At 46.1% G+C, this 24,862-nt stretch overlaps 3 protein-coding genes across 4 annotated transcripts in view; 2 read left to right on the forward strand and 1 right to left on the reverse strand.

The window, feature by feature from the left end:
* MICAL3 (microtubule associated monooxygenase, calponin and LIM domain containing 3) overlaps positions 1-7,093 on the reverse strand; it is a 165,062-nt gene extending 157,969 nt beyond the window's left edge. The window contains exon 1 of the mRNA XM_079304036.1: positions 6,952-7,093. The gene's annotated coding sequence lies outside the window, so the exon portion shown is untranslated. The remainder of the gene's footprint in view (positions 1-6,951) is intronic.
* Positions 1-22,048, forward strand: part of TUBA8 (tubulin alpha 8) — a 96,536-nt gene extending 74,488 nt beyond the window's left edge. The window contains exons 2-6 of one of the 2 annotated variants that reach the window (XM_079304081.1): positions 15,619-15,682; positions 18,658-18,880; positions 19,519-19,667; positions 20,185-20,865; positions 21,370-22,048. In XM_079304081.1, the coding sequence (XP_079160207.1) occupies positions 15,680-15,682; positions 18,658-18,880; positions 19,519-19,667; positions 20,185-20,865; positions 21,370-21,657 (1,344 nt within the window). In that variant the 5' untranslated portion in view covers positions 15,619-15,679 and the 3' untranslated portion in view covers positions 21,658-22,048. Of the gene's footprint in view, positions 1-15,368; positions 15,683-18,657; positions 18,881-19,518; positions 19,668-20,184; positions 20,866-21,369 lie in introns of those variants that run through there. The other variant, XM_079304080.1, reaches the window with a different exon arrangement.
* Positions 8,622-12,225, forward strand: PEX26 (peroxisomal biogenesis factor 26). Its single transcript, XM_079304087.1, has 5 exons — positions 8,622-8,891; positions 9,276-9,416; positions 9,760-10,067; positions 10,731-10,877; positions 11,249-12,225. The coding sequence occupies exons 1-5, from the start codon at positions 8,647-8,649 to the stop codon at positions 11,350-11,352; spliced, it is 945 nt and encodes a 314-aa protein (XP_079160213.1). The 5' UTR covers positions 8,622-8,646; the 3' UTR covers positions 11,353-12,225.
* Positions 22,049-24,862: the final 2,814 nt, after the last annotated feature.

Consider the following 24,862-nt stretch of genomic DNA (forward strand, 5'->3'; position numbering starts at 1 on the left):
TTCTGGATTTCTGTCTGGAACAGAAATCCCACCCACCACCACATGACTCTCCTGTGACTCTGGGCAGGCCATTTACAATTAGGTGTACAGCTGGTGAATTTGGGTGTCCAGAGTTGCAGCTGCCTTGAGAGACCAAAGACATGACTTTACAAACCAGGACATATCCCTGCAATTGGAACCAGTTGTCTCTGCAGTTACTGTCTCTGCAGATCCTGTGAGACAAGTACACAAAACACTGCATTTGCTTTGCCTTCCTTTAACTGTCAGCCATACAAGTTCTGCTTTATAATTGAACATCAAGTCAAGTTCTTTCCTTCTTACTCATAAGTAATGTTCAACAAGCCAAAACAGGCCACAGGAATGCCAAAAATATAACCCTTTGGAACTTGGTAAACAATTTTGTTGATACTGCTGAAAATGGAGCAGAATCATTTTCTCTGCGTGCTTTGGCTCTTCAGAGGTAATGAGAGCCCATTTCTTTGAGTCACTGAACTCAAGCCTGAGTGCCAATGGGACAGGCTGAGCTGGTGACTCTCATGATCCTTCCCTTATGTCCCAGTTTGTTTTAACTCCTTCTAGTCTCTGAAGGAAAAGACTCTTATGCTCAAAGACACTGAAGCAGCAAAGGACAAGTCCAGGATTAAAGTCCCTGTAATGTTCTTTTCTTCCTTGCCTAGATCAGTGCTGGACAAGCATAGGACTGTCTCAGCAGAAATGTCCATGGAGAGAAGGGAAAGAACCTCATAATCCCCTTTCCTTCTGTGTCCTCACACTGAATGCAGCTATGGGTCTGTGGGGACTCTGAAACCTTGCTTTCTTCTAATCTTTATTGTCTTGGTCCTTAATAACTCTGGAAGTAGACTGCTAACAGCACAAGATTTCCATGTAAATCCCACAGTGATGTCCAAGGGTTTGCCTTGCACAACTGCCAGTCACAGTCCCCAGTGCTGAGAAATGATGGAATCTGCAGTAAGTCAGCACTGGAGGAGAAAAGAGAGAACAAAATAGAGGAACAAAAAATTGAGGGTGACAAATGGAGATTGCAGAAAAGAAAGGTACAGAAGACAAATCAGAACCACTTAACATGGGTTAATTTCTTCATGGCTGGCATCTCTAAACCCCAGGAGGGGTAGTTCAAACCCAGAAAGGCAGCAAGCTTGCTCTGAAGACCTGCATGCACATTCAGATATGGAGACATTATACAGGCAGTATAGAGAGTTCAGATGAAAGGGGTAAATCTATCTGCTGCAGTGTGCATGTGCATCTTCCATGGTATGCAGCACCAGCAGCTCTGGGAGTAGAAAATCACAAGCCAGGCCTTACATTATACCACAATAGGCTTCAAAACCTTGTGATTTTGAGCTATAAATAAATAAATATACTTTCAAACACAACAACAAAACAAACAAAACACAAACAGAACTACAAACCTCACAAACAAACCCCACCAAAACAAACAAACAAACTCCAAACAAACAAAAGTCCATACCAGGGCAGTGTGCACTCTTTTGCTGAAATCCAAAAGTGGCAGAAGAAGGTGAGGATGAACAGAAGTGGTTGCTGAAGTTTGTTTGCCACCCCTTGGTACCTGTGCTGGAGAACTCACACAAATCTGGAGTGTCCTGCACACTTTGGCAGCTTTGTGCCCAGACTGAAGGCTTTCTTTGAGGGACAAATCTGGAATAAACTGCAGCAGAAGGTTGATGAACTAGTGCCTGACTGACCCATAAAGAATGTAAGGAGCAGCCTTATGGAGAAGACTGGACAGAAGGGTGCAACAAGGGGCTTGATGTTTTCCCCCACTGAATCAAGATGGAAACAGTGAATGGGTTTTGGTTCTCTTTGGCTCCAGTGACTCTGGGGAGAGCAGGGGGATTGGTTTCAGTGCTCATTACCCCAGGCTCCTGCTGTTTCATGGAGATCAATGTATCATTTAATAGGGAGAGGCTTTTCAGCTCTCTGAGATTTTATCTGCTGATGGCTTCCATGATATTTATAGACATACCCATCAACCTAACAGCAGGAAGCAATTCTCCAGGGGTCAAATTGGGTGGATTTCCCCTATTTAAAGTGCATTATGGATGCAGCTTTCTGTATAGGATTAACCACTTAACTCACTGAATCCTGAACATCATCAGCTATTGTTCACAAAAACTGATGATCTCCACGGCTTAGTTGTGGGATGGTTGACTTGTTTTCAGCCTCAATTATCTTTTCAAATAATAAGGTCCTTTGTTAACCTCTGACTTGCTGAGCACTGTGTAGGCAGCCTATTAAATACTTCACAGTCCTCTTTTAACCCTATGATTCAGGCAGCTCTAGAGATTTAGTTCCATGATTGTCCTATTTCAGGCCAGTCTGAATCTTCGATTGCCACATGAATAGCAACACCAGAGAACCTGCTTTGATCACAGCAAGCTTAGGAAAACAAACCACGGTGGCTTGGAAGATCAAGGCTTATTACACAAAGTGTTTTAATGCTTTCAGCCTAACTTTTGGTAATGATTTACAGAGCACGCTTCCTTGCTAAGATTATTTAGAGTCAGCTCCTTTGAGGATTTAGGATGCAGTGATTCTATCTCCTAAAATTATTCGACTCTCTTTCTAGTATTGAATTTCTCTTTTGGAATGAGGCAGCCCTGCGAGGGGAGCTCAGAGTATTGTGCCAGCAGCTCAGAGTGCATTGGAAATGTGAACTCCTGTGAACTGCTGCTTGGTCTGACACAGAAAGATGGATGTGGAGTCCTGACACGGACAAGTGTTCTTGAATACAAATTTGAGTTATTTAAGGTTTTGTTTCCAATCGCCAGAGCTATCATCGGTCACGTCTGGCAGTCCACTCTCCCTTTCAAATTCATGACCTCCTCATGCCCTTATTTCACTTAACCTTGCTGTGTTTACAGTGACCTCCATCCCCATGACTTGGTTGTACTGTGAGTGCCAGGCTCACACCAGCATGCAGCTCTCTCACTCACAAATACACTCCATGAGGAAATGTAAGAGCAGCTTATATTTCTATCTATCTCTCTATCCCTGAGAGCAAAATTTAAGTTCCCAATCCCACCCCATTTTCCATCCTTGAAGGTCTGGTCAGAGCTCATTCATGAATCCCATTTCCATTTGTTTGCTCTTGAGTGATTTTATTTTCCTGGTGTACACAGCTGCAGTGTACTCTTGATCCTTTGCTTTACCCTCATCCATTTATTTTCATTCAGATATATTGGAACACCCCATAAATACAACTGAAATTACAAATCAAATAAGCCTCTGTCAGGTAGGAAAGATAATGACATTATCCTCTCTGTTCCCCTGGCTTCATCTGCTGAAGGATGGCAAGACAGGAGAGCTACAGCCTAAAGTTTACTTTGATAAGCAAAAAAATATTATAAATACAACTTGTCCCAGCTATAGTTCCAAAATATATTAATTACAGCTTAGTAGCTTTTCTGCCATGTTTCAAGCAAGTTCTTTCAGGCTGTCTGCACTGAGTCATTTTTTGGAAATAAACTTTTTGGATCTAACATTAAATGAGAAATTATTTCAGATTTGGTAATACAGACTGTGTTTTCAACTTCCTCCTTGAACAGGCATCTGGAACAAAAATGTGTCTAGAAAATTTTGGCCTGACTTGAGTCTGCCTGGGCTCAGGCTGCTCCCAAAGCTGAAAACCTCACTGAGAGTCAAGGGCTGGATTCCTAACAGGCTGCCCTTCCCCCAGTGCCAAGAAGTAACCACGTATGTCTAAGGCTGCATAAACTAATTAGACATCTAATCCTACCTTTGTCTGCACCTGGTATTGCCAAGAAAGATGAGAAGGAGCAGCAAGTACAGGAGGTAGAGAGGGAAAGAGAACAGCTCATCAGGGAAATGAGGGCCAATACACTGCTTGAGACATTAATCCTACACACAGTGTAAGCACCTCCCAAACCAGCAACAGCACACAGATCACAGTAAACGTGAGTTCAGGATGAGGGACAGATGACTGACAGACACTGTGAAAAGAAATACTGACATGTCAAGAAGTTAGGTTAAAAACGAGAAGAACCATTTTCTCAAATCCCCTTGTTTGCCTTGTGGTACAAATAGTTCCAGGATTCACAACTGCCAAGCCTTTCTCCCAGTCATGAGAGCACAAGGCTGGCTTTTGCAAAAAGAGGAAAGGTGGAGACCAGTGGATGAGAGTTGATTTTGGCAAGTTGGGCCTTGAGAAGAGGTATTAACTGTTAGAGGGGTTGTGACTCTACAGCAATGAGCAAAGAGATGCTGTGCTAGGCAAACAGGGTGTAATTGACCCACAGTGATGACAGCCTTTGGTATTTTCTCACAGATAATGACTAGCTGAAGAAAAGAAGATGCCTTAGGCCTCTAACCAAATTGGTCACCTTACAGCTATGAAATGCCCCACCCAGAGCTAATTATGACTATTATAACAGTAACAATTAAATCAAAGTAACTGCTGGTGTTCTTTGACAGCTGCCTTGCCAAGGCGAGTATTTTGTTTGATTATGAAGCAAAGAAAGGGACTTAATCAACTTAAAATTGCCCTTTGTTTTGTAAAGGTTTTGTTATTATCTGATTAAAACTCAAGTTTTGACAAGTTGTGAACACAACCCTGTGTTTCCAGTTTCCCAATTTCCAGTGTTTACACCTCATGCAGTGTTTGTGCATCTGTGATGAAGGTTGAAACAGAGATTTGCTCTTTTATTTTATGTGATACCCCCCCCCCAGTTGGACTGTGGCTGTAGTTGTCTTTTCTGCCCTGTACCATCCTCACCTGTTGTTTACACAGGTTTGGGTACAGCCAAAATCAGACACTAGTGCATTTAAATACACTGACTAGGAACACCAGCAAGTGGGCTCAAAAAAATCAGGTGAGTCTCCTCTATCCAGTTCTATTTTTGACACAAACAAGCAGGTTTGATGCTGTGCCACGATGCTCAGTGAGATAAGGAAGCATCACCATGGGCCATCTGTTCAAAGCACAGCCAGAGAACATTCACCTTCACCCAGCCCCAGGCTCTGCAGACTGCCAGCAGCCAGGGAAGCCCTGAATCTGGGCTAATTGAAGGCATCTGCAGCCAGCCAGCTTCATATTTAATGAGGATTTACTTCTGATGGAAATTACAAGTGAATCACACATTGCAGCTCGTCATGGTCTCGCCAGAGTCAAACAAAAGTGTGTGGTGGTAAGAACAAAGTGCAGCACGCTGGGACCTGAGGTCTCCATGGACCTCACTGCTTTCCTAAACAATTGCTGGCTGGTGCTACAGAGCCCCACAGCTTTCCTAGAGGCTGTGCTCTCCTCAGGTGTGCTTACAATGCTGTTACAATTTCCAGCTCTTCTGTTTGTCCTTACACCAGCGTGGGAGGGTTTCTTTCTCTTCAAATCAAATCACAGGGCCTGACCATTTCTAGCTCAAAGTCTCCCTAATGCTGCTAATCTCCTATTAACAGCCTACTGACACAGAAGAGACAACAGAAAAAGACTGATTGCCAGCCCTCTGGCCCTGTGACCGTGTGCTGGTCAGATCTGGATTAACACTTGAGGCGATTTACCTCAGGAGGCCTTGTCACAGGTGCCTGTGACTCTAAACTCTCCTCAAACTGCCTGGCAGGAGAGGGAGGAGGGGAGCCAGCAAATCCACAGGTGATGCACACACAAAAACAAGTGCTGAAACTCATTTTTCTTCTCCTATGCAAAATCAGGATGACTGCAGGGAAAAAACCTCCTTGACTTCATATAAAAGGCAATGAGATGGGCATGGACATCCCATCCAGGACACCAAAATCACTACCTGTCACTGGCAGCAAGTTCATTTAACTTCAGCTTTTCTGAAATTGTTATCCAGGAGCACACTGCTTTTCTCCAGTGCTCGTTTAGTAGGAAAAATTGCCCTGCTGGTTCAAGTTCAAGAAGGACCCTTCCAGCTTTAAGACAATTAACCTGCTCCTATTCAAGGAAAGATGGAAAAACAGCATCACACTCTTATTTGGCAACAAGTATCCATGTGACAGTCCGGTTCAGCAGCCCGAGCAGCCTCAGGCCCCCCTCCAGGGCTGCACCTCCTACATCTGCAGTGCTGGCTGAGCTGCTCCATGACCCTACATAGCAGGAGGAGGGTGCTGGGATGACCAGCTGCACTTGACGTCAGCCAGCAGCAGTGTGAGCATCCACACACAGCGACTGAGCTGCACCAGGACTCTGCCTGCCTGCCGGGGGGAGAAACAGAGGCAGGAGCTGGGGCTGCCTCTGGCCAGGTCAGCTGCCAAGGCTTCACGTGTGCCCGACAATGGAGCTCCAGCATCGCTCTCATCTCCACGAAGATGATTCTATTTCAGGATGATTTCATTTTGCTTGCTAACAAATTGCTGGTAAAATAGGTAATTGTTCCTGGCCTGAAGTTAAGCAATCCTATTACAGAGTGTTATTTGCAGGTCAGAGAGCTGCAAGAGGGTTGGACTTCAAGGCACCACACTGTCCCCTCTAGGAAGAGGGTTGAACTACAAAAACATTCTACCATGCCTAACAGAGAAATTAATTTAACCTGTAATTACTGTTACTAGAAGGCTGCTTGCCTTCTTACACAGCCACACATGGCAACTCATACAGAGCTGCTGTTCAGAGCATCTCCTACCTCTCCCTGATCCTTCCCAGCCTCGAACATAACTGCATCAATGTTGCAGCTCTGTCTTTCCTTTCCATAGGTCTTTATCCATCGGGCGTATCTGCAGGGAAGCAGGTTCTGACTCACTCCGCAGCACAGCTGCTCCTGCTGCTCACTCCCCCACCCAAAACAACAGCCCGGTTCCAAAAGCTGCCTCTACGACCACGACACCCACTGCGAGCATCACCAGAGCGGTGCTGTGTTGCCCTTCTAAGGGATAGAACATTGCTGGCTGCCCCCCATGAAAGAAATCCTCGAACAGCATCCTTGCAGAACGCACACTCACCTTGTTTTTGTGCTGTCTCCCTCCTTTTCTGAGTCTCAGTGAGGAGCATCCAGCCAGTGTGAGTCTTTTTCGAACTTGATTCCTTATCCATATTTGGGAATTTGTGCTGGGCACTGGCTGGTACGAGGCACGTTCTTCCCACAGTGCACTTTGGGACTTGTAGTTCCCAAAAAGGAATGTTGTTTTCTAAATTGCAAGCACCGAGCAACAGAACGAGTCTGAAAAACCTTTACCTCTGCCTTTGCTTGCTGCTGGGCCCTTCCTTTCACATGTTTCTGTGCAGTGGTTTCACCTCAGCCGGCCCGAATCCTTCAGGAACCTCTTCCACAGTTAAGGGCGGTGTGCCAAGCTCTTGGATGAGCTACTGTGTAAAAGCTGCTACTGCGGAGTGCTTCTGCACAGGTACATGGCCCTGCCTCCTGGAAACACCACCGAGAAAAAGAGAGCTCGCATCAAGATTTTTGTCATATTCGCCACACTGAAATGGCACAGAAAATCCCCTTGAAAATATGCGTTTCACTCTTCAGCATGTTTTGTGTTAGCCTATTTGATTTTTAATTGAATAATTATATGTAGGGGCACAGATAAACGTGTCAGTTGTTTAAAATGATTGCAAGATAAATAAATCCTGTATCTCCTGTAGAGATCCATTTCTGAGGAGCGTTTGCAATGACTGCCGTAATTACCCCGTATCCAAGACACCCTGTTGTTTTCAAATAACACCCGCCGGAGAACGCGAATCGCTGCCTGCCGGGGACTGCTGGAGACGCTGTCATTACTCCCGAACTGCACTAACAGCGTAATTCGCTAAAAACTGCGGGCACGGGGTGCCTGGGGAGAGGTGCCCGGAGAAAGGACGGGAGCGGAGAGCATCCCTCAGCGGGGCGGTGCTGCGGGCGGCGGGGAGCGCTGCCCCGCTAGCACCGAACCGAGCGGCGTCTGCCGGCTCCGGGCCGGGCTGACTCCCGGTGGCCGCGGGGAGAACAGCCGAGGGGCATCGCCGGCTCGGTCCCTTCCCTCGGCAGAGCAGGAAGATGAAGGAAGCGCGTTTTGGTACGGACGGGCACAGATGTCGGTGCCGTCGAGACCCCGCTTTGCAGCGCTGATCGCCGCAGGGTCTCAGCAGAGATCAGGCTGGAAGGGAGCGCAGTGGGCATCTAGTCCCAGCTCCCTGCCCAGTCAGGGTCACTGCAGAGCAAACAGCACAGAATTGCATCCAGGCGATTCTGGAATATCTCCATAGAGGGAGAACCGCACTTTTTCTGGGAAATCTGTTCCAGGGCATGGTCATCGCACAGAGAAAAAGTTTTTCCCCATGCCCTGGCGCGTCAGTTTCTGCGCGTTGCTTGTTATCCTATTGCCTATTTCACAGGTGCTTTGTCTTAGCACCTCCCTTTAGGTATTTATGCCCATTAAGAAGGTTCCCTCTCAGTTGTCTCTTCCCATGGCTGAAGACACTCAGCTCTCTTAGTCTTTCCTCGCCAGAGACGCTCCGGCTCTGCCATCCCTTCGCTGCCCTCAGCGGTGACTACAGGTCCCGGCGGCCCGCGGGTGCTCGCCGGCGCGGCCCTTCCGCTGCCGGGCGGCTCCATCGCGGCTTTCCGGCTCCTGCCCGAGCGGAGCCGGGCCCCGGCGGGGGCGGTGGCAGCGCTGGAGCCGGAGCCGGAGGTCGGGGAGAGCCCTCCCGGCGCGGCCATGAGGGCCGAGCCGCCCGCCTGGGCCCCGGCGGCCGCGCTGCTGGAGGAGGCGGCGGATCTGCTGGTGCTGCACCGCGACTTCGCCGCCGCCCTGGAGCGCTGCGAGGCGGGCTGCGACAGCCTGGGCCCCGGGCCGGGCCCCGAACCCGGCACTGGCTCCGGTCCGGAACCCGGCACTGGCCCCGAACCCGGCACCGGCCCCGAACCCGGCACCGGCCCCGCTCCGGAGCCCGGCCCCGAGAGGTGCGAGCGCTGGCGGCGGGCGGACGGGACGCGGTGGAAGCGCTCGGTGCCGCACCAGCGCCCGGCCATGCCTGCCCCGCTCTGGGCTGGGAAAACAGCATAATAATTATTTGGCAACAAATATCCGTGAAACAGTTGGGTTCAGCAGCCCGAACAGTGCAGGCTCCCCTCTGGACTGCACCTCCTACATTGGCAGCATTGGCTGTGCTGCTCCGTGACCCTATATAGCTGTAGAGACTTATCCTTTCTTTTATCCTGTCAATATTAACATGTTTCATCTATGCGTGTTGGAGGGAAATGAGGTGTCTCTTAGTTCTCTCAGAGATACAGTCACGGTGCATATACACCTAAAGAAGCACTTATTTAGGTGTCTCTTCTTACCAGTTTTGCAGAAGTGAAATGCTCCCTTTGTGTTGTGGGGATTCAGGCGCTGGCCGAAATGAACCGGTGGAGAGAAGTTCTGTCTTGGGTCCTGCAGTATTACCATGAACCTGAACATCTGCCTCCAAAAGTTCTGGAGCTGTGGTGAGTTTCTGCCTGTTGCTGTCAAATACACACACGGGGCTTGCATTAGGTTTAACAGCAGGCCAGGCTTGGGTATTATGTGATATTTTTATTTTGCCTGGTGTAAGTGAGATCTGCTACAGGTCTGTTATGTGTGTAGGAGCATGACTGCAAATTTGCTTCCTGGTGATGAAGTCCAAAAGGGGTGATGCTGAGAGAGTAGCATCAACAGCTGCACCTGTTGTCTGTCTCAGAATTGGCTCTGTTTTGATCTAGACCCTGACTCACACCTTGACCTAGCTGTCAGGGATGTCACCTTGGACAAAGACTTGTGTTTTTCTCACATTTCTCCCTTGCCTTTCAGCATCCTGCTGTACAGCCAGGTGGGGGAGCCGCAGGTGATGCTGGAGGTGGGCAGCAGCTGGCTGAGAGCCCAGGCCAACCAGGGTCTGCCCGAGCTGGGGCCGCTGCTGGAGCTGTTCCTGGCGCAGGTGCTGCTGCCGCTGGGGCGCTTCGAGGGCGCGGAGCGGCTGGTGCGGGGCTGCCCCGGGCTCCACGGGCAGCAGCAGCTCCTCAGCTCCATCCTGGAGAGCCGCTCCCGCTGGGCTCAGCGCCAGCAGACACGCCCAGCTGATGGGGAGCGGCAGGACCCGGCTGCTGCAACTCTGATGGGTGGGTTTCCCTCTCTGCTCTGTGCTCCTTTCTTGCAGTTTAGCTTTGCCTTCATCCGTTACTGGCAAAGGGTAGCAGGTATTAGCTATGTATTAAGAGTATTGCCATGATAAACAGGCCATGAGAAAGTCCCATTATCTATCACAGCAGGAAATTAAAAACTTGGTGATACCTTTGCAAAGCATATTTAGTCTCTGCCAATATCAAGCAATGACAGTGTCCAGAATGGGGGTTTTGGAGGGGATTTTTAAGGTAAAAAAGGATAACTAAGACTACCTGGCAATCCTTTAAGGGCACGTTTTGTTGGCTCTGTGTACAGTTTGCTTCATTTCCATTTCAGTTGCAAAGCAGAACAATGCCTGTCTAGCATTTAAAGTAGTGCTTCTTTTCCAGAACTGTAAATCATTTGATGTTTTCTCCCAGGACAGAAGTTGGCAGTACTGTGGTGTAAGATCATATTGTAGTAAAGTGAATGCCTGAAAAAGAAGTATAGTGAGTTGTTTTACAAAATTGTACTGTTTCTCTGTTCTGTGTTGTATTAAAACCCAACCCAACTCTGATGCAATCAGGCTTCCAGTATCTTAGTTTCTTTTTGTCTATATCTGTGCAATTGCTTTTTAAACTTTAGTTTGCCCTAACAGCCTTTCTGTTCTTGTTTTCCAGGAGTGCTGTCCCAAAAGCTCCTGGCCATGTTGACATTGCTACGTAGAGCACTGAGGTCCATGTCAAACCACTTCTATTTACTTCCTTACAAGAAGATGCTCTTGGCTACTTTTTTGCTGTACCTGGTGGTGGTGAGATTAGACCCAGGTATAGGATTAAGCTTTCCAATTTTTCAAATTGTGTTAGGGTTATGGAGAAGAAATTAGTTTCTTGTAATAAATTAGGTGTCTCAGGGAGACACAAAATCTGGGTGAGTAGGAACTTAGTGTGTCTGATGGTTCCAGTTGCAATCCATGGAGAATGATGAAGCTCCACAAGTACTGTTTTTTTGCAAACTCTTTCCAGCAGACAAGGAACAGACTCTGAGGCAGAGCTGTTCTAGTCTCAGCCTTTTCCTTATTGAAGGAAGGAAGAGAACTAGGTTTTTATTAACTCTGTTTGGGGGTAGTTCTTTCTTAATATGTTTAGTGTATGTTAGTTTTACCTGCTGAGTTTTACCTTTCTGTTCTGCTTTGCAGCTTCTCCCACATCACTGCCATTCATTTACAAACTGGTCCAGCTCTTCAGACAGGCTTGGGCAGCTGTGCTTTCTCCAATCCACAGGCCTCCAATTCCAGACTAAGTGTCTTCCTCCACTGAAGGTGTCACCTTGTTTTGGGGACCTTACCAGAAAATGTAGAAATCTGAGATGACCCCCTGTAAACTCCTGGAATTTCTTCAGATAGGGAATGGTGGTGTGTGAATTTGGAAGCCACAGCAAGTATTCCTGACGTTTTCCTTGCTCCTGTCCAACACTTCCATATCTGCAACTGAGTAAGAATCCTCCTTTTCAAACACTTTGCTTTGGATGTGTCTCTGGAGTGACAGTTGTGTAGCCAGTTATCAACAATGGAAGAAGTTCTCATCCTTGCAAATGCTGAGCAGTTCTCTGAACAAGTGCAATAGTGTTCCTGGAGCCATGACTGTGAAAGGCAACAGAGTACCAGTGGTTAGGGGAATATTCTGTTTTACCTGAAGACATCTGAAAAGCCCAGTTCCTACAGCATGGGATTTAGGACAAGCACATGGAAGAAAAGCACTTGAGAAAGTGAAGCCTATTGCATTTTGAAAGCCATTATTTCTCTTGTGACTGATGCCCCTTTGGACAGTCATGCTGGATTTTAATAATATTTCAACCAGAAAGATGAGGTGGGTGGGCCACAGACTGTTCTGCTGTATCTCTTCTTCTTAAATGCAAATTACAGCAGTTAGTGCTTGCCTGATGTATAGTCATTCTTAGAAGCACTTGGTGGTGGTGGTGGGACTTATTTTTTAAAATTATATTCAATGTTATTGTCTTCAGTTGAACAACAGAAGTTGTTGCTTTGTTTTACTCTTTCCCTACCTCTTGCTTTGTTTATGTAGATGTCAAAAAGTCTCTCTGTATATCTAGAATTGCTCCCCAAGTGCCCAGTATCAAAAGCCCTGGGTTAGGTGGGAGTCATTTAGCAATGCTCTGTCGTTCAGAGCAAAAGTTTACTTTTTATAGAAAGAGATACTTCTCTGACATAACAAGACCTCCCCCAGATCAGTGGTAAGAAAATTGTACATAGGCAGATTTGTCACCAGACCAACCCCATTTCTGGGCACTTGGGGCAGAAATTGGAGGTTTGAGGTACAACATTGATTTCTCCTCCATCCATTCATCCATCTGTCATCAACTAACAAAGGGTAAATTCCAAGGAGGGAGCACTGACCTAACAAAGCACTGCTTTCAAACTGCTGTGTGCTGGAGGGGGCTAGTTCAAGGTGAGAGGCCACAGACAAATTGGCTTCTGTCATTATCATCAGCACCTGTGCCAAAAGGGTGTCAACTCCCTGATGGCAGCCCAAACTACAGAATGTTGTCAGGGCAGCCTTTTTGGTGGGACCACACCAAAAGAGAGAAGCAGCCAGTGCAGGTCCCAGTGTGGTGTCTCAGCAGCAGTGCCCTTTGTCTCTAGCAATAACCATACTCCAGGGTAGTAGCCTTTGCTGTTTTCTTCACACCCATGGTCCTGTTGGTGCCCTCAGTCTGTGTGACCTGCTGCTTTGCTGCCTGCTTGGGGCACTTTGCAAACAATCTAACCTTCACTACTAAAAATAGTCTGTTTCATCTTAAATTACCCCAAAGAGCTACACTCTAGCATTATTGTCACACAGACACAGGCAGGTTATTCATGAGTGCAGTAATACCTTGCCTAATTGTCTCAAGAGTTTTTAAAGCCCAAACCAATCCCATATCCCTCCCCAAAGTTGTCTCTGCCAGGACTCTACACCAGGTTAAGTAGCACTTAGTGCTTCTCCATATAAAAGAGTAATTTTTTATATACTCTCCACACACAGGGATGAGCAGCCTTTGTTGCTAAATGGTTCCTGTAACCCAACAGTAAGTGGAGTTACAGCACTGAAACCCAACACCTGATGTGGAATCAGGTAGAATAAAACATAGATGCTCTGTCTGGAGCTGAGCTCTTCCAAAAAAATAACCAGGATGAGTTTTCTGCCCCCCTGCTTTGCAAGGCCTCAGGTTAAGTCTTTTGTAAGCCAGTTAGGGAAATGGCAGACTTCACTCTGAAGTCAGTTCAAATTCTTATCCAAGTGACTGTTAGGTAATGAACACTTTTTGCTGTAGTCTCCTGGCATCATTTTTAGCTGGATGGCAGAGATGCTGTTTAGGAGGATGGTTGGGACCAGTGGTTTCAGCAGGCCATACATAGTTTCTAGAATGCTGTTAAGTGTCATTTACCAAGACTTATAACATTCAACTTTAAGTGTATGTTGGGAACCTTGACTTGATTGGAGTACAACTGATTTAGAATTTATATTGTTTTTAATTTATCATGAGGGAGTAAGAAGGCAGAAGCAAGCTATCAGGGTTTTTTTTTGCAATTAATACTAAAGCTGCAGTATCTAATTTTTATAATAAAGTGACTACTGATTTACCTCTTGGTAGAGTTGCTTGTTTGTGCTGTGACTGAGTATATATATATTTTAAAAAAGTGTTACTTACTAGACTTGTGAAGTTCAGAAATCCTCAAGTGGCATGCTGCTGGTTCTCCCAGCAGGTGGCAACAGACTGACAGAAAACAGTTACAGAGGGAAAGTGTTGAAATCCTCATTCACTTTCTGAGCAAGGTATTATAATGTGTGGGAAATGAAAAGGCTTGCATGTCTCAAATTAAAAGGAAAAGAGGATTTTGTGTGATCACCTCAGGAGTTAATAAGAATGCATTGCTTTGTAAAATGGCACAATAATGTTCTAAAATAACCCATGATTCTGACACTGTTGTAAGTAACCAACCTGTTAACTTAGCTCCCATCAGGCAGGGAGTGATGTACATCCAGTAGAGGAGAGAAAGCATTTAACTGTTTTATTTGCCTCTTGATGTATTTCCATCTCCAGCATATTTGCCAAGCATATTGAGTTGGGGGAAGAAGGAGGAAGGGGAGGACATTCAGAGTGATGGTGTTGGTTTTCCTGAGCCAGTGATGGAGCCCTGCTGTCCTGGTTGTGGCTGAACACCATGGCAAGTGTGAATCCACTCCTTGGTTTGCTCTGCTTGTGTGTACAACTTCTGTTTTCTGTGTAAAACTGTACCTCAACTCACAGGTTCTCTCTTACTCTTCTGATCCAGTGCTCAGTTGCCAGCTGGGGTTAAACAAGTGCAACAGCACTTCTGAGTTCTGGATTATTCAAAAATGCCATTTTCAGAGGTGTTTCTATCTTTAATTAGAGACAAAGGCTTTAGGTTTGATATAGCAACTCACCATCTGCCCACAGGGGTTGAATGCCAGCATCCATCAAGATGATTTACTTTCCAAAAATCCAGGTCCGGGCCATATCTGCCTCATGTCTCTGTGGGCTCCCACTGGCAGAGAAAATGCCACAAAGGACTAAATTCCAAGTAATTTTGTATTTCACAAACCTCTTTCAGAGCTCATTGCTGCTAGATCTGATACATTGAGTCAAAGTGTGCCTAAGAGATTTTGCTGCTCAAAGTGAGACTTTTTTCTAATTCTCTGAAGCTGTAAGCATTAATATTTCAGATTGTCCAGAGCACCAGAGCTTGTCTGGAATGTTACCACTTCCACTGGAGGAGGAACACTAGAGCAACCTATTCCTTAGTCTCAAAGCAACCATCTGATGGTTTTCTGAAGAACTTTGAGATGCAGCTTAAACAAAGCAGCAGATGGAAATCATAATGGAAATCCTTTGTTAGAAAACAATTATGGCTCTCTAGCTTTTCCCAGCCAAAAGAGTAATGATTTGCAGATTTATGTGAAGAACAGCAAAATGAAGACTATACCAAAGTGAATTTGTAAAAACAAGGATGAACTACTTCTCACTGTTAAAATGTAGGTGTTAAAGAATATACTTCTATGCTGGTTGCTAAACAGCTGCAGAAAAATCTATTGATATTATAAGGTCAGAGTAGACTACATTTTAGAAGTTGTCTATCTAATGTCTGCTGATTAAACAGCATCATAAACAGTACATTTACAAAGTCTGGGGATACATATCCCAGAGGAAATAAGTGTGCCTTCCTCTTTGTTACCTGAGGATTTCTCTGGTGAGAGAAGCTGCTGCTTTCCAGTGGTGAGCTAGTGCAGAAGCAGCCAAGTGGAGGTGGCTGCACTGATGGTGTGTGTGCTGCAGGTGATGGGAATTCCTGAGGTGTGAGAAATCACAGTGTTACATGGCCACTCTCCAAATTAACCAGCATGCCAAGCCTGGCTGGCTGAGCTTGAAGCCTGGGGTGTCTCAGGGGGTGGATTTGCACAGGAGGGTGTTGGAGCAGCAGGGTGACCTCTTCCCCCTGTGCTGTGACACTGAAGCACAGCAGCAGGTGCCACAGGGTGCCTGCAGCCCAGAGCCAGGCTCCAGCACAGAGCAGGATCCCAAAGGGGGAAACACCTCTGGAGACACCATGGTAAGGGGGCTGGGAGGGCTGTGGGTGAGGGGAGGCAGTGGGGTCTCTGCTGTTATCAGTAATTTTTGCCACAAAACCCTGACCTCACACACCACTTACCACATAACAAGATGGGAAGGCAGTGCAGAAAATATCACTGAAGCATTACAGCATTAGGTTTTCTTCAGAATCCCTAATGAGTGGAATTGCAAGATGAATTAGATGTGGAGTCTTAGCTGTTTGGTACTTCCTGTTGTTAGCACATTTTCTCAACACCAGTTAATTTTCATATGAGAATTTTTTTATAAATCAACTTAGTTACCCTTGTGTCTGTTTTAAATTACTTTAGCCCAAATGGCTGTACTGTCCATAGCTATACAGGATATGCAAGTGTGTTTCTGTAGTCCAAGAATTCTTTTATATATGCATGTGTTTAAGTAAGTGACAAAATGCCTTTGTTTATAAGTCTTGGGGGTTTGTTATAAATTTGTAGAAATCTCTCAAAACCTCTTAGACTGTGAAAAAATCCATTTTACCTTGTACCCCAGTATATCTCTAGCACTGAGTCTAATTTTGGTGCAGAGGAAGAACTTTCTGCCAGCTCATTTCACAGGCAAAATACTTCCACAGTCTTACCAGACCCAGGGAAGTGAGAATGATTGTGGAGCAGCTGGAAGACTAAACTCTGCCTTTTCCACTCAATACTGGAGCCAGGTTTGGTTTTTTAAGAGTCAAAGCTGTCCCAGGTTTAGTTTCACAAAGGATCTGGTCCTTTCTACCATTTCTTTGTTAGACCAGTCCTGGTACATTAGTGGTGGGATGTGAAACATGAGTTTGGAATAGACTCCAAATTAAAATATCATGTAAAGATCAGTTTACTCTCTCTGTGACTGAATAAGGGTCGCTCTCTTCCCTGCTAAAAGTCTGGCATGTATTTTAATGCTGTTTACTATGCAAAATCAGAAACCTCTTTTTTACTGTCTTCTCTCTATGGCAGAATATTTCCAACTTACTGCTGGGGTAGGAGAAGATGAAATGGTTCAAAAAGCAGGATTTCAATCTAGAGCAGCTGAAAACTCAATCTGGAAAGTCTTCAACTGTAGTCCTATACAAAACTTTACAATATTAACTTCCTAAGGCAGCATTCACTTTTTCTGTCTGTAAAAACCAGACCAATTCCTCTACAGACTTGAAGAAGTGAACAAAGCAGCTCTTTAGGTTTAAAATATTGCTTGACTTGTAATTGTAGTTTTGCTTTAAAGGATATTCTTTATAAAAGCCAGCTGGCCTCATTGCTGTGCTTGAAATGGAAAGAAATATTTTTCCTGTCCTTCTTTTTCCTTATTTTTCTTGCTGCCAGCCTCACAGCTTCACCCTGGGATTTGAAAGAAAAGGCAGGAGCCTTCCCTGTGGCAGGTCAGCATTAATTGAATTCTCTAAGACCATATATGCCTTTGGTGTCTCCTGAGAAATCCTCCAGATTGCAGCACATTGTTTTATGAAGCCCCATTTTCACTCAAATAACTCAGAGACTTTTGCACAACTCAGTTGAGAAAAACTGGCTTGTGCAAGAGCACTTGAGAGCACATGCATTTGCAGAGTCAGCAGCTTAGAAATTAGTGCTGAATAATTTAATTCATTGATTGAAAGATTTAAATTGAGCTTTTGTGTTCAGGGCATCTCAATTCCCCTTCCCTCTCCAAAGCCTGGCAGTGGTCAGTGAGCTGCTCACTGGAAACCATTCCTGACAATTGGTTGTTTTCTGCATGGTGCCCAAGCATTGTCTGGGAAAATATTGACTGGCCTAAGCCTAAACTGTGCCAGTTTTTTTGGATTATCAGTCAGCATAGGAGATAACAGTCAAGTGTTCAGTGCTGTGACCTGACTTTCTTTTTTTACTTCCTAGTGTAGACAGGGCCCTGGAGATCACAAAATCAGAATTCAGGCAGCTTTAATTGCTTCAAGTAAGAAACCAAATCTGAAAAAAATCCACATCCCTGAAACCACTCTCTCCTCAAAAAATACCTTCCACTACACCCAGTGTTGCAGCTGTTGGGACTAACCCAGAAGTATTTGCTTTATAATTCTGTTTGTGAACTTATGAAATCCAGCACCATTTCATGCTCCTGTACTTTTAGAGGGTTTTAGAGCAATTGACTCCTGCCTACTTTAGCCTGGTGTTACACAGTTTTCTCTTCCTGGCTGCCACAGAAACAATGCTGGAAATCATGCAAACACACTATACTGCAATGGCATTGCCTGACAAGCAGTGGACCCATGATACAAAATTCATGTCTGCTCAGGAGCTGGAGGGAACATTTGTTTCAGCTAAGAAAATCTGAAATAGTTTCCTTAGGTGAAAGCAACTCTTCCAAGTTTCCATGTGTGCTGGTTTTGTGTTAATTGGTGAGGAGGGCATTTACAGAAGTAAATGTAGAACAGGAAAGAAGGGGTGGTCTGAAAGATTTATTCTAAATTTATTATTCCTGTATGTTGTTAACAAAAGTTTTCTATGCACCCTTTAAGTTCTAAACCTACCTTACTTTTACTCCTATCTCACAACAACAACACAAAGTATATTAAAATTAACAAGCCTAAACCACTGTACCATGCTAGCCTGCTATCAGAGGGTAGAAGGATCAAAAGACATCACCTGCCTTGGGTTACATAAGGGTGAAGGATGCCACATGGCTGAGTCAGGTTCCAGCCAGGAGTAAAAATAAACCAAACTGGGATGTGCTCCTCAGCAGGGCCAGTCCTGACTCTTTTATAGTAAAGCACAGAAATCTCAATTTTTTAAAGAACTGTCTCAATCTCTGGCATGTGCAATCTCATTGTGTGGTGGGGCTGAACAATCAACTGAACAGCTGACAGAGACTACTCACTGATTATTTTTTTTTTGGAAAAGCAATGCACTGGGAAAATGTAATCCTGGAATAAGGAGAGCTGAGGTTTCACTGTTTTTTTCTGACCCTGCCTTTTCTCCCTCCCCTCAGCGTGAGTGCATCTCTGTCCACGTTGGCCAGGCTGGAGTGCAGATAGGAAATGCCTGCTGGGAGCTCTTCTGCCTGGAGCATGGCATTCAGCCTGATGGCACCTTCAAGGACCTGCCAGATAAACTCAGCTCTGATGACTCTTTCACCACGTTTTTCAATGAAACAGCCACTGGGAAGCACGTGCCAAGGGCTGTCATGGTGGACTTGGAACCAACTGTGGTAGGTCAGTAGAGAAATAAAATGAAAAATGGAGATTGCTTTTTCTCATATCACCATGCTGTGCCACCAGTCTTCACTGGCACAAAGCAGCCCTTTGTGCCTTGGGATACCACTAGGTTACATAAAATGAATTTTTTTTGTGACACAGGATGCCAGATTCTGTCACAAGTGTTACAAACATAGGAACAGAAGGATCCCCAGCAGTTTAATAGCTGGTCCATGTGCTGTACAACTTCTCTTTGCATCAATATTTAGCTTTCAGGTTTGTTTATCATGATATTTTTGCCATTCAAATTCTGCTTTCCTTCAGTTTGGATTCAAAATGAGAGCCTGACCATTTCCCTCCAATAACAGAAGAATGAAAAAATTCAGGTGTCCCAATTTTTAGACACACTCTTTTTTTTTTCTGGGGACTTGTGGACGCAGGCTGTGCTTGTCACTGACAAGCTCATAAGAAGATAAGTGGCTGGATTGAGGATGCACCACAAATCAACCAAATGCAACAATGCAAAAATGCTCTGGAGGCATTTCCCTTCTCCATCAGCATCTGTCTTTTGGCATCATGAGCTCCTGTGACTGAGAGCAACAACCAGAATTTGTTGGCACTGGAGCATATCTGTACAATTTCTCTTTCTTCTTCAGATGAAGTACGGGCTGGCACCTTCAGGGAACTTTTCCATCCAGAACAGCTGATCACTGGGAAGGAGGATGCAGCCAACAACTATGCCCGTGGCCACTACACCATTGGCAAGGAAAGCATTGATATGGTGCTGGACCGTGTCCGTAAGCTGGTAAGTCCCAGCAGTTCTGGAAAAACAGCAGTTTGGACTCTGCAGAAGATAGAAGGGCAGAACTAACAGCTTGTTAATTGCAAATGATGCCTAAGTTTCAGAAAAGAGATTGCAAGTCATACAGAAGAGAGAAGCCCAGCAGTTCACTTCTCAGCTGCATGCCTCCAGGTGTTTTTATAAAGTGGTTCTGAATATGTATTTTTTAATTATCAGCACAGCCCTACAGCACCAATATTGATACTGAAGGGGGGATTATGCAGTTGTACATTGCTGGTTTCAGCTAGAATAGCAGAGCAGTGTGAAGTTCAGAGAGAGAGAGGCCTGGGCAGGTCCCTGTGTCATAAGTTGAGATGGTGAGGGAAGCAAAGGTTGGAATTATCACCAGGAAAACTTGACATGAAATCAATGCTGTACACTGCCTGTGACAGCTCACTCCTTCAGCTCAGGATAAGCTCACATGGCAGTCTTCTCCACCTTTTTCAGCCCCTGCTGTTTCACTTCCTCTTGTGCTTTCTAGAGTGATGCCTGCTCTGGGCTGCAAGGATTCCTGATCTTCCACAGCTTTGGTGGCGGCACCGGCTCCGGATTTACCTCCTTGCTGATGGAACGCCTCTCCGTGGATTATGGAAAGAAGTCCAAACTGGAGTTTGCCATCTACCCAGCCCCTCAGGTCTCCACAGCTGTGGTGGAGCCTTACAACTCCATCCTGACCACGCACACCACCCTGGAGCACTCGGACTGTGCCTTCATGGTGGACAACGAGGCCATCTACGACATCTGCCGCCGCAACCTGGCCATCGAGCGCCCCACCTACACCAACCTGAACCGCCTCATCAGCCAGATCGTGTCCTCCATCACGGCCTCCCTGCGCTTCGACGGAGCCCTCAACGTCGACCTGACAGAATTCCAGACCAACCTGGTGCCCTACCCGCGCATCCACTTCCCGCTGGTCACCTACGCCCCCATCATCTCCTCCGACAGAGCCCACCACGAGCAGCTCTCCGTGGCCGAGATCACCAATGCCTGCTTTGAGCCCAGCAACCAGATGGTGAAGTGTGACCCCAGGCATGGCAAGTACATGGCGTGCTGCATGCTCTACCGGGGTGATGTTGTCCCCAAGGAGGTCAACGTGGCCATTGCTGCCATCAAGACCAAGAGGAGCGTCCAGTTTGTTGACTGGTGTCCAACAGGCTTCAAGGTGAGGAGGGCTGCCAACAGCTTCTCTTTTGTGTTTAAAGGGCAGGTTCAGTCTAGGAGAAAACTTGTCTATTTCTCCTGTTTCCCCTGAACAGGAATATAGATATTTCCCAATGAATATAAGAATGATACATTTATATAAAATGTGCCTCTTCTCCTTTGGACACAGAAAACTTGTCTTTTTCCCCCTGAACATGGGGGAATATAGGTATTTCCCAATGAACATTAGAAAGATACATTTATATAAAATGTGCCTTTTCTCCTTTGGACATCCCGATGACACAGGCTCTCACATATTTAAATAAGTGGAAATTCAAAGTATATATGGGTTAGAATTTAAAGAAGTTTTAATTTCAGACCTGACCTTTGGAACAGCCAATGAGCATTGCCTCTGAGGCACAACCTAAAATGGAGGGAATACTAAAACGGATAAAATAAATAAATAAAATGCTGATACTAGAGAGTCTCCCCTTCCCCTCCTTCTCCTGCCATTCCCTCTCTCCAGGTTGGGATCAACTACCAGCCTCCCACGGTGGTTCCTGGTGGAGACCTGGCCCAGGTGCAGCGGGCAGTCTGCATGTTGAGCAACACCACGGCCATTGCCGAGGCTTGGGCGAGGCTGGACCACAAGTTTGACCTGATGTATGCCAAGAGAGCCTTTGTGCACTGGTATGTGGGTGAAGGCATGGAGGAGGGAGAGTTTGCAGAGGCCCGAGAGGACCTGGCTGCCCTGGAAAAGGACTATGAAGAAGTGGGTACTGACTCCTTTGAAGAAGAGAATGATGGGGAGTAATTTTAAAATACATTTTGCTCCTGGTGAGCACAGAATTGTCTATGTATCACTCTATTGCGTGTGTCAACAATTAGGTCAGCTTTATTTATTAAAAATAAATTTAGTAGCGACATTTTTTATTCTATAAATGACAGGGCAACTTTTCCTGTAAGATATCATCAGCTGTAGTAATGCCCCACCACTCTCAGTAATGCAAAACACACTTGCTTTCCCTTGCACACTTAATGTGAGCCTTTTAAAATTCTAATGTACATGATAAACTCACTGCATTCCACATAGGTCATCCCAAAAAGCTGCAGAATTCTGCTGCAGCCCACAGGACACCACAGACACCTGCCAAAGCTGGGATTCTGTGGAATCCCCAGTCAGCTACAACACCCTCGGGGATATTTGAAAACATGCATTAGTGGTCCTCCTTGCTCATTTCAGAATCTAGATTTTTTAATGATGCTACTACAGAATTCCTTTCAAGAAGGACTTGCCTATAAAAAGCAAGACAATTCTTAGACATACCCAAGTTGGCTTTCTTTCCAGACTGTGAACTTTCAGACCTGAAAACCTTTCTGGGACTGATTCTGCCAGATTTTCTCTCAAAAATTAAAACAATATTTCTCCTTTACACAGGTGTGTTCATAAATTCCCAGCTAATTAATGCATGAGTGTTAATTATCTCACATTTCCCAACCTTTCCCTCTTAATGTTTTTCATCCTTTTTCCACCTCAGGCTTCCCGCCATTTTTTACCTCACGTTTCCCGCTCTTTTTTACCTCACAGTTCCCGCCATTTTTTGCCTCATGGTTCCTGCCATTTTTCTCTCATTTTCTGCCCTTTCACCCTCTGTTTAAATACTTCAAGTGTTGGAAAACAGGGTATTTTTCCTCAATTAAACCTTGAATAATGGAAAAGGCAAGTTTTCCTTTAATTCATACCTTACTATCACAGGTGAAGGGGGATGCCCTCCAAATTAAGGACACTCAGTAACCAGGAGCTCTGCTCTTGAAGCACTCAATGCACTTTCTGGAGCTATTTGGACATTAGAAGTGCTGTGGCAATTATCAGGACAAGCAGATTAGTCCAAGGGACACCACACCATGACACTGCTCAGGCAAACTTTGCACCTTTCAGTTTGAGCCACCCCTTCACCTGAGCCCATTTTCTGGGCTGACTTCTGCCTGCTTCCTGCTTGGAAAGGGACTGAGCTCTGCAGGCAAAGCTTAGACTATTCTGAAGGCTTAATACTCCTCCTAACTGAGCACCCAGGCTCTCACAGGGGTCATCACCAAAAGTTGTTTCAATCTCACACTTCTTCACCTGTCATTAGTTCCTGTTCAACCTCCAATGTCCTTTTGCACTTTGCTCAGGTGGTTTCATTATCTCCAGACAGTTTTATGGCTTAGAGGTTCTCTCTCTCTCTTCTATGGGGCAGTCACCACATAAGCCAGTAATAGGAAGGGAATGTCAAGAAAATTATGCCACAAACACCAGAGGTTTATGTCCATAAAGGAGACAGAGGAGTTCTTTTACTATATTCAAATAAAGGGCATTACCCTGGAGTCTCTTAAATTTTTGGAGGATGCAGCCTCCCTTTTTATCTCAATTTCCCAGCCACCTATCCCCACTGACTGAGGTACTTGAGAGGCACAGACTTCCCAGAATATGTGATACTTGAGATTCCCATCTAATGTATAACTCTCCCTTTTAATTTTTAATTCCTATGGAATTAATGGGTTTCCCCCATTGCTTCTTTCACCTTCCAATATCCAGTTTCATTTATACAGCTTGTTTGTAAAGGCAAATACGTATTTTTTTTTCCATTCACCAATCAGTGGAATCCATCCCATTATTTCTTTTATGTCTCAATGCTGCCAGCAGACCCCACACCTTTTTTGTAAAGACAAATCCACCATTCCTGCTTAGGAACATCAGTTAATTTCAGCTATAGCTGGGAGCTTCTGCCACAGCCAAGAAGCTGAGTCACTTGTGCCCTCATCTCAGAAGTCCCTACGGATATCCACACCCTTACTGTGACTATTTAGGACAGTTTTCACTGTCCCTGCTGCCTCAGCTGAAGACCTTGCACTGCTAAGAACTGAGCCAGGCAGTGTGAGCAGGTTCCCCATTGCCTGCCCAGACAGGTGGCAACTGGGAGCCCTTCACGAAACCCACAGTGGATTTTGGAGCTGTGGAGGGGCCCCTGCAATTTCCAATACCCTCCGAGGAGCTCTTCAAGCACAGGTGAGGGTTGTGGCAAGACTGTAATTTGGACTGTCCATAAATCATGTAGTGTGTCACAGGACTGGCAGTTTTACCCTTGGTACCATCTCTCAAACTGGGAGGCAGTTCTGTTGTAATAAATGTATTAGCAGAGAGCGTGAAAAGAGCTGTGTCACATTTTTCAAAGCTTTATTCTTTTTCGTGTGTAAGTGTGTTTTTGAGCTCTGATGGCTCCAGACACCTCCTCTGGAAGCTTCCCGTGCGCTGTGTCCTTCCCAGGGCTCAGCAGAGCCGGGTGGGAGCTGCACAGAGGTACCTGACCCAGGGCTGGGGGTGCCTGCTGTCCTCACCTGAGTGTGGACACTTCAGCACCATCACCTCCCCCAGAAAGCACACGAGCAGCGATCTGCATTCAGGGACAAAGAGCCGGCAGTAAAATCCTCTTGGCTCTTTGTCCCAGCTCCCTCTGTGCCGGGATGAGGCGGCGCAAGGCGGCTCCGAGTTTCACTTTCTGTGCCTGCTCTCGGCCGAGGGAGAAATGAAACCTGCGGGGCCGCTCCGCCCCGCTCCGCCCGCTCCGCCCGCTGCCCTGCCGGCTGCTGCTGCTGCTCTCCTGCTGCCCTGGAGGAGCTCCCGGTGCTGCTCTCCTGCTGCCCTGGAGGAGCTCCCGCTGCTCTCCCGGCTCCTGCTGCCCTGGAGGAGCGGCTGCTCCGGGCAGACGTGCCGTGCCAGCCCCGCTGTGCCGTGCCAGCCCCGCTGTGCCAGCCCCGCTGTGCCAGCCCCGCTGTGCCAGCCCCGCTGTACCAGCCCCGCTGCCCCTTGTGAGCCTCAGGTGCTGCGGGAAATGGTAAGAAGCCGACTGGCTGTTTTGGGAGATTATGGAGTGCTGGGAGGTGTCAGGAAGGAAGGAAATGGGGAAATGGTAACGGGGAGTAGTTTAGGGGCTGAGTGGGAAGTGTGCTTTCAGTCGCGTCCCAGTGTGGAGGTGATG

Source organism: Erithacus rubecula (genome assembly GCF_903797595.1).
Source record: "Erithacus rubecula genome assembly, chromosome: 4".
Classification (NCBI taxonomy): domain Eukaryota; kingdom Metazoa; phylum Chordata; class Aves; order Passeriformes; family Muscicapidae; genus Erithacus; species Erithacus rubecula.